This window comes from Nerophis lumbriciformis, linkage group LG35 (genome assembly GCF_033978685.3).
Source record: "Nerophis lumbriciformis linkage group LG35, RoL_Nlum_v2.1, whole genome shotgun sequence".
NCBI lineage: Eukaryota > Metazoa > Chordata > Actinopteri > Syngnathiformes > Syngnathidae > Nerophis > Nerophis lumbriciformis.
The window spans coordinates 24,337,501-24,347,500 of NC_084582.2; the positions used below are offsets into that span (position 1 = coordinate 24,337,501).

General features: G+C 39.1%; 1 protein-coding gene across 1 annotated transcript in view; it reads right to left on the reverse strand.

The window, feature by feature from the left end:
* Positions 1–10,000, reverse strand: part of LOC133575324 (uncharacterized) — a 54,566-nt gene that overhangs the window by 33,166 nt on the left and 11,400 nt on the right. The window contains exons 3-6 of the mRNA XM_061927974.2: positions 956–1,045; positions 842–886; positions 731–775; positions 588–650 (exon numbers count right to left, since the gene is read on the reverse strand). Coding sequence (XP_061783958.2) covers positions 588–650; positions 731–775; positions 842–886; positions 956–1,045 — 243 coding nt within the window. The remainder of the gene's footprint in view (positions 1–587; positions 651–730; positions 776–841; positions 887–955; positions 1,046–10,000) is intronic.

Genomic DNA, 10,000 nt, shown 5'->3' on the forward strand with positions numbered 1-10,000 from the left:
CACACGCAGTCTCAGTAAATCGCACGCAACACGCCCGCTCGTAGTACACGCTATTTTATAGATGTTTCCCGTGGTATTAGGGTCTTAGTATTGGTCGCATCTTCATCCAGAATCATATTTTCATGTAGAATTTGAAGGAAGGATGAGTCACTGAGTTTGGATGGAAACATTTTAAATGTAGTATTCTGTTTTGTGTCCTCTTCTACTGATGTTTTCCTGAAGACGCTCGAGGAAATTCTGAAAGAGCATGAGGAAGCGCAGGCTACGATGTCTACGGAAGTCTGAAAATCTGTTTCTTTTTTGCTCCGAACGTTAACCACATCAGTTTTGAAGTCATCATGGACCAACGCTTCAGACCCATGCCATTAAATAATAGTTTAAAGGCTTTGATCCACACTGTCTACGTTCTGTAGAAGACATCGCACCAAAAAAGGGGCGGGGCGACATATCAAGTCCGAGTCCAGTCCGTTGTCAACACATTACTCCAAAACTGATTGGTATTTTGGGAGATGACTGCCAGATTTGGTCGCTATTTAAAGTTGCGTTCTTTTCATTTCCAAAAACCCTTTGGTCAAACACGTTCTCACATGTGTTCCATTGCAGCCTGGAGCTCCTGCTCGGCCAGGCGGACCTTGTAGACCCGGGAAGCCCTGTGAGGGAGGAAAGAGGCGTAAACACACCATCAAGTCCATAAACATGTGGTCATTCAATGAGAGGATGAAAGTTTCACCGGCAATCCATGAGAGCCGGCAAATCCCTCATTGCCTTTCGGACCCTGGAATAGCACAGAAAACGTTAATTGCCTTTTCGAGAGCTGAGAAAATGAGGAAAATGTTGTTACCAGGTCCCCTGGGGGCCCCACAGGTCCATCAGGCCCAGTGTTGCCCTGACAAGTACACAACATGATGTTGATTATCAGTCTTGACACGTTACACTCATCACCGTTCTAGTTGACCTTTGCTCCCATTGGTCCAGCGTCACCATGGTGACCCTTGCGGCCTTCTGGTCCTAAAACACCGGGATCTCCTAGGACTCCCTTTTCTCCCTGTGTGGGAGTACATACACAAAAAGGGTACACTCATTGAAACAAATGTGCTCAAAAGGACAATATTTGTGTCACAGCTTAGTTTGTCTCGTTATTTCCTCTTCTCTGCTCTTATTTTAAAGTTAAAGTAAAGTTAAAGTACCAATGATTGTCACACACACACTAGGTGTGGCGAGATTATTCTCTGCATTTGACCCATCACCCTTGATCACGCCCTGGGAGGTGAGGGGAGCAGTGGGCAGCAGCGGTGGCCGCGCCCGGGAATCATTTTGGTGATTTAACCCCCAATTCCAACCCTTGATGCTGAGTGCCAAGCAGGGAGGTAATGGGTCCCATTTTTATAGTCTTTGGTATGACTCGGCCGGGGTTTGAACTCACAACCTACCGATCTCAGGGCGGACACTCTAACCACTAGGCCACTAGTACTTCCGTTTCCTGTTTTGTGGGGTTTTGACTTCTCTTGATTTATCACTTTGTCTCATAGCAGGTTTCTATGTCTGTGTGGTGATGAGCGCCCCCTTGTGTTATGCTGTTTGGAAACGTGGATTTAATGAAAATAGTATCAAATCGGATTGTTCTATAGTATAGGACAGGCAGGGCCGGCCCGTGGCATAGGCCGTATAGGCAAATGCTAAGGGCGCCGTCCATCAGGGGGCGCCACGCCAGTGCCACAAATGTTGGAGAAAAAAAAAAGAAGTTGGTACTATTATTTCTAAATACAAAAAATAATCCCACGTTAATTAAAATGCAAAGTAAAGCCTATTTAATAGAAATATTATTTGTTACAACATTACGCCCCCCCTCCTCCCCCCGCACGGTGCGCCCCCTCCCTTCCCGTATCATGACTCTTTTTGGACGTCACCACATCAAAAAATCAACACAAGATGCCAAAACTGTCAGGTGCCCAGGGAAGAAAAAAGAGAAAAGAAGAGGAGGAGAAACGAGAAAAGACAGAGGTAGCAGGTAGGTAACGTTAGCCTACATGAAATGATTTGTCTGTTACAGAATGTGATAGTAACCTGGCTTTTTAGCATTAAGCTAATGTTACATGATTCGGCAATTGCTAATCAATAAATAGCTAGTTCTGTTTTAACGTCGGGTTAATATTGTGGAGGGGGCTAAATTGTTATGGAAAATAATAATGTAACGTTAGGTAATTACAGTACTCCCACCTTACATTCCTCAGGGACATTTCTTTCTTTCTTTAGTTTATTTGGAACATGAACACACTTACATCATAATACATCACACAATTTAATATCATTTCATTTTACATCATGCCCGAAAAGGAGTAGGAAGAAGCAAAGCTTATTTAATCCTACCCCTTTCCCACTTCAAAGCATTTACAAATATATAGAATCATTTACTGACCTTTTTATATAATAAAATAACATCTATGAATTAGTATACAACAGTTTTGTAATATGTAATTAATTAATTAATTCAGTCATTATTAACATACTGAGATGAAGAATATCTTATTTTCAATAAGGTTGAAAGTATTTCTCATAATTCTTCTTCTTTGTACTCTGTAAGCACTATTATTTTGAACAACCTCTTAAACTGGATCATATCAGTACAATTTTTAACTTCTTTACTTAATCCATTCCATAATTTAATTCCACATACTGATATGCTAAAAGTTCTAAGTGTTGTACGTGCATATAAATGTTTGTATTAGATCTTTTAAGCAGGTGTTTTTTGTTTACATTGTTATTGCCTTCTGGTTAGCTAATGTTTGCCCTGCAGGTAATCGTCACTTTTCCACCCCTTTATATATTAGGTATAGTTGTAAGTAAAAAAAAAAGGTCAAAGACAAAGCTATTCGGGTTCTTGTGAGTATATACACTTCACTGCCGATGTGGGGGGGCGCCACCTAAAATCTTGCCTAGGGCGCCAGATTGGTTAGGGCCGGGCCTGAGGACAGGGGTCGGCAACCCGCGGCTCTAGAGCCGCATGCGGCTCTTTAGCGCCGTCCTAGTGGCTCTCTGGAGCTTTTTAAAAAATGTATGAAAACTGGAAAAAGATGAGGGGAAGAAAAACTATTTTTTGTTTTAATATGGTTTCTGTAGGAGGACAAACATGACACAAGCCTCCCTAATTGTTACAAAGCACACTGTTTATATTAAACATGCTTCACTGATTCAAGTATTTGGCGAGCGCCGTTTTGTCCTACTAATTTTGGCGGTCCTTGAACTCACCTTAGTTTGTTTACATGTATAACTTTCTCCGACTTTCTAGGACGTGTTTTATGCCACTTCTTTTTCTGTCTCATTTTGACCACCAAACTTTTAACGTTGAGCATGAAAGGTGAGTTTTGTTGATGTTATTGACTTGTTTGGAGTACTAATCAGACATATTTGGTCACTGCATGACTGCAAGCTAATCGATGCTAACATGCTATTTAGGCTAGCTATATGTACATATTGCATCATTATGCCTCATTTGTAGCTATATTTGAGCTCATTTAGTTTCCTTTAAGTCGTCTTAATTCAATTTATATCTCATGACACACTATCTGTATGTAATATGGCTTTTAATTTTTTGCGGCTCCAGACAGATTTGTTTTTGTATTTTTGGTCCAATATGGCTCTTTCAACATTTTGGGTTGCCGACCCCTGGTATAGGAAATAGTAATGTTCTAGGAAGAGTTGTGGAATTTGCGGTTCAAGTTGATATCAAATAGAATAAATCAATCAATCAATTGTGTCACATGACATGTAATACAAACACTGCAATGTAGTGTTAATACATAGTCATTTAAAATACATTAAATAAATACATTAAAGTAGATAATATATATTTTTCTATTTAGACCAGGGGTGTTCAAAGTGCCCCCCGTGTATTCTAAATAGAATATATATTAAAAAAAAATAGTGGTCTAAAAAAGTAAACCGGTGTAAAGTCAAAATGTTGATGCTAATAACACAAAGCTGACCTGCTGGCTCTTTGTTTTTTTGCCGCCATGTTTTGTACAAAATGCTGTATGATTTAGTGGTAAATTGAGGGTTAAAAACAGAAATAGTGAGATCAGATGCTAATTCTTGGATAAAATCTAAAATCAAATGAAAGCCCACTAGAGTTCAGTGAAAGGTAAATATAAAGTAAGTCATCTCAAAATATCAGATAATACATCCATCCATCCATCCATTTTCTACCGCTTGTCCCTTTTGCATAGAAAATAAATAAAATGTGTTAACGATGTATTTTGATGTGAGGTGTTTTTTATAGCTGAGTACAATTATATTATTTATTATATAATACTATTTCTACGAACAGCTGTTGGATTTAAATGTAGGTCATGTGAAGGCCAGGTTTTGTTTGTATTCAGCGCCATCTGGTGATTAAACATAAATGCTGAGTGGATCATTCCTGTGCATTTGTTGCGACTGCGCCTAGAAATTCTGTCCATAAAAGTTATGAACAGAATCGGTGACAAAGGGCAGCCTTGGCGGAGTCCAACCCTCACTGGAAACGTGTCCGACTTATTGCCGGCAATGCGGACCAAGCTCTGGCACTGATAATACATATATATAGACAAACCCCGTTTCCATATGAGTTGGGAAATTGTGTTAGATGTAAATATAAACGGAATACAATGATTTGCAAATCCTTTTCAACCCATTTTCAATTGAATGCACTACAAAGACAAGATATTTGATGTTCAAACTCATAAACTTTATTTTTTTTTGCAAATAATAATTAACTTAGAATTTCATGGCTGCAACACGTGCCTAAGTAGTTGGGAAAGGGCATGTTCACCACTGTGTTACATGGCCTTTCCTTTTAACAACACTCAGTAAACGTTTGGGAACTGAGGAGACACATTTTTTAAGCTTCTCAGGTGGAATTCTTTCCCATTCTTGCTTGATGTACAACTTAAGTTGTTCAACAGTCCGGGGGTCTCCGTTGTGGTATTTTAGGCTTCATAATGTGCCACACATTTTCAATGGGAGACAGGTCTGGACTACAGGCAGGCCAGTCTAGTACCCGCACTCTTTTACTATGAAGCCACGTTGATGTAACACGTGGCTTGGCATTGTCTTGCTGAAATAAGCAGGGGCGTCCATGGTAACGTTGCTTGGATGGAAGTTAAAACTCTCCTATGCAAGGCGAAAACCGTTTATCAACAACACCCAGAAACGCCGTCGGCTTCGCTGGGCCTGAGCTCATCTAAGATGGACTGATACAAAGTGGAAAAGTGTTCTGTGGTCTGACGAGTCCACATTTCAAATAGTTTTTGGAAACTGTGGACGTCGTGTCCTCCGGACCAAAGAGGAAAAGAACCATCCGGATTGTTATAGGCGCAAAGTTGAAAAGCCAGCATCTGTGATGGTATGGGGGTGTATTAGTGCCCAAGACATGGGTAACTTACACATCTGTGAAGGTGCCATTAATACATACATACATACAGGTTTTGGAGCAACATATGTTGCCATCCAAGCAACGTTACCATGGACGCCCCTGCTTATTTCAGCAAGACAATGCCAAGCCACGTGTTACGTCAACGTGGCTTCATAGTAAAAGAGTGCGAGTACTAGACTGGCCTGCCTGTAGTCCAGACCTGTCTCCCATTGAAAATGTGTGGCCCATTATGAAGCCTAAAATACCACAACGGCGACCCCCGGACTGTTGAACAACTTAAGCTGTACATCAAGCAAGAATGGGAAAGAATTCCACCTGAGAAGCTTAAAAAATGTGTCTCCTCAGTTCCCAAACGTTTACTAAGTGTTGTTAAAAGGAAAAGCCATGTAACACAGTGGTGAACATGCCCTTTCCCAACTACTTTTTGGCACGTGTTGCAGCCATGAAATTCTAAGTTAATTATTATTTGTTAAAAAAAAAAAAAAGTTTATGAGTTTGAACATCAAATATCTTGTCTTTGTAGTGCATTCAATTGAATATGGGTTGAAAAGGATTTGCAAATCATTGTATTCCGTTTATATTTACATCTAACACAATTTCCCAACTCATATGGAAACAGGGTTTGTATGTATGTATATGTATATATATATATATATATATATATACATATATATATATATATATATTTATATACTGTATATATATATATATATATATATTTATGTACTGTATATAATGTATATAATGTGTGTATGTATGTATGTACATGTGTATGTATATATATATATATATATATATATATATATATATATATATATATATATATATATATATATATATATATATATATATATATATATGTATATATATATATGTATATATATATGTATGTACAGTTGTACTCATAATTTTACATACCCTGGGAGAATTTATGATTTCTTGGCCATTCTTCAGAGAATATGAATGATAACACAAAACCTTTCTTCCACTCATGCTTAATGGTTGTGTGAAGCTATTTATTGACAAACAACTGTGATTACTCTTTTTGAATCAAAATGACAAAAGAAAGTACCAAAATTACCCTGATCAAAAGTTTACATACCCCAGTGACTTTGATCTGATAATATGCACAAAAGTTGACACAAACAGGTTTGAATGGCTAATCAAGGCTCCAATTAGTGATGGGTCCGGCAACACCGATGCATCGGCGCATGCGTCGAGCTCATAGAGCGAAACCCTGTGTCGGTGCGCGTACCGCTTTTAGAAAGTCACGTGACCGATCATGAGCTGTTTTGGTCACGTGACCGATACGCCAACTGTGTCGCACTGACGCCTCCTCTGTGCCCTGTGAGCGGCTCTTTTCTACAGCCGGAGAAATAATAACTAAGAAGAGAAATCGTCTCAAATGTAATACGTCGGAAAAACTTTTTTTTTTTTTTATAAAAATGTGTAAAAAAATAATATTAAAAAAATTCCCAGTCCACAATCATCCACAACACGTTCTCTTAGATTTCCATGTTATGATACATGTTCACATTATTTATTGACTGTATCTAAAAAAGACAAAAAATATATTTTTATTTAAATGAAGTCATGAAATAATCCTAAATGAAATACAATGACTTGGTTTATATTATTGTATATACTAGGTCAGTGGTTCTCAACCTTTTTTTCAGCAATGTACCCCCTGTGAATTTTTTTTAATTCAAGTACCCCCTAATCAGCATTTTTGGTTGAAAAAAAAATACAGCACTATGTCTTCAGTTTCTGATTTATTAAATTGTATAACAGTGCAAAATATTGCTCATTTGTAGTGGTCTTTCTTGAACTATTTGGAAAAAAAGATATAAAAATAAATAAAAACTTGTTGAAAAATAAACAAGTTATTCAATTATAAATAAAGATTTCTACACATATAAGTAATCATCAACTTAAAGTGCCCTCTTTGGGGATTGTATTAGAATGAGACAGTCAGAGATTACAAAGAGAAACATAGCCAGGACTTGTGATCTCGCTAGAAAGATGTCCAGGCATCGAGTAATTGTCTCTGGCCCCCTGCCTGCGAGAGGCAATGATGAGAGATATAGCAGATTAGTCTCGCTTAACAAGTGGCTGGCTAGCTTCTGTAGACAACAGGGACTAACGTTTATTGATAATTGGCCCTCTTTCTGGGGCAAACCAGGCTTGCTGATGAGGGACGGCCTTCACCCTAACCAGGAAGGCGCCATCATCCTGTCTAAGAATATAGACTACTGTTTAAGTCACATTTGACTAACTACACTAGAGCAAGCCCGGTCACAGGCAATTACAGAGCCTGCTAGTCCGGGTGAGGAGTCAGTTAAGCTAGAACTAGCCAGCGCCAGGCTGGATAATTCCTAGCAATTCTCTTAGAATAAGACACAACTCACATAATGTGTTTTCTGTTGTGAATGTGTTAGAGGTAGATATGCATTCTACTGAGGTGGCAAATCATGATGCGTTCAGTCTATCGCAGCATCAAGCAAACAATCTGAAAATTCCCGTCGTATCAATTCCTAGATATGGTCGAAACTATTTAAAGTGCACTACGTATAATAAACGCAACATTATTAATATTTCTACTACGGATAATTTAAACAAAAACTCGTCAAAACAGCCCAATACTTATAATATGGGCTTTTTAAACATAAGATCATTGTCTCCCAAAACGTTATTAGTTAATGAGGTCATTAGAGACAACAATCTTAACGTCATTGGTCTTAGCGAAACCTGGCTCAAACCAGACGAATTTTTTGCGCTAAATGAGGCATCTCCTCCTAACTATACGAATGCGCATATTGCCCGTCCCCTTAAAAGGGGTGGGGGGGTCGCACTAATATACAATGAAAACTTTAACCTTACCCCTAACCTAAATAATAAATACAAATCGTTTGAGGTACTTACTATGAGGTCTGTCGCACCGCTGCCTCTCGATATGGCTGTTATCTACCGCCCCCCAGGGCCCTACTCGGACTTTATTAATGAATTCTCAGAGTTCGTTGCTGATCTAGTGACGTACGCAGACAATATAATCATAATGGGGGACTTTAATATCCATATGAATACCCCATCGGACCCTCAGTGCGTGGCGCTCCAGACTATAATTGATAGCTGTGGTCTTACACAAATAATAAATGAACCTACGCATCGCAACGGCAATACGATAGATCTAGTGCTGGTCAGGGGTGTCACCACCTCCAAAGTTATGGTACTCCCGTATACTAAAGTAATGTCCGATCATTACCTTATAAAATTCGAAGTTCTGACTCATTGTCAACAAACTAATAATAATAATAACTGCTATAGCAGCCGCAACATTAATGCCGCCACAACGATGACTCTTGCTGACCTACTGCCTTCGGTAATGGCACCATTCCCAAATTATGTCGGCTCTATTGATAACCTCACTAACAACTTTGACAATGCCCTGCGCAAAACCATTGATTGTATAGCACCGCTAAAACAAAAAAGGGCCCCTAAAAGGCGCACCCCATGGTTTACAGAGGAAACCAGAGCTCATAAATTATCATGTAGAAAGTTGGAACGCAAATGGCGCGCGACCAAGCTTGAGGTTTTCCATCAAGCATGGAGTGATAGTTTAATATCGTATAAACGCATGCTTACCTTAGCTAAAGCTAAATATTACTCAAATCTCATCCGCCTCAACAAAAACGACCCTAAATTTTTGTTTAGTACAGTAGCATCGCTAACCCAACAAGGGACTCCTCCCAATAGCTCCACCCACTCGGCAGATGACTTTATGAATTTCTTTAATAAGAAAATTGAACTCATTAGAAAGGAGATTAAAGACAACGCATCCCAGCTACAACTGGGTTCTATGAACACAGATACAACTGTATCTACGACGGATACTGCAATACAAAATAGTCTCTCTCTTTTTGATGAAATAACATTAGAGGAACTATTACAGCGTGTAAGTGGGATAAAACAAACAACATGTTTACTTGACCCACTTCCTGGGAAACTTATCAAGGAGCTTTTTGTATTATTAGGTCCATCAGTGCTAAATATTATAAACTTATCACTTTCCTCTGGCACTGTTCCCCTAGCATTCAAGAAAGCGGTTATTCATCCTCTGCTCAAAAGACCTAACCTTGATCCTGACCTCATGGTAAACTACCGACCGGTGTCCCACCTTCCCTTTATTTCGAAAATCCTCGAAAAAATTGTCGCACAGCAGCTAAATGAACACTTAGTGTCTAACAATCTCTGTGAACCTTTTCAATCCGGTTTCAGGGCAAATCACTCTACGGAGACAGCCCTCGCAAAAATGACTAATGATCTACTGCTAACGATGGATTCTGATGCGTCATCTATGTTGCTGCTTCTTGATCTTAGCGCTGCTTTCGATACCGTCGATCATAATATTTTATTAGAGCGTATCAAAACACGTATTGGTATGTCAGACTTAGCTTTGTCGTGGTTTAACTCGTATCTTACTGACAGGATGCAATGCGTCTCCCATAATAATGTGACCTCGGACTATGTTAAGGTAACGTGCGGAGTTCCTCAGGGTTCGGTTCTTGGCCCTGCACTCTTTAGTATTTACAT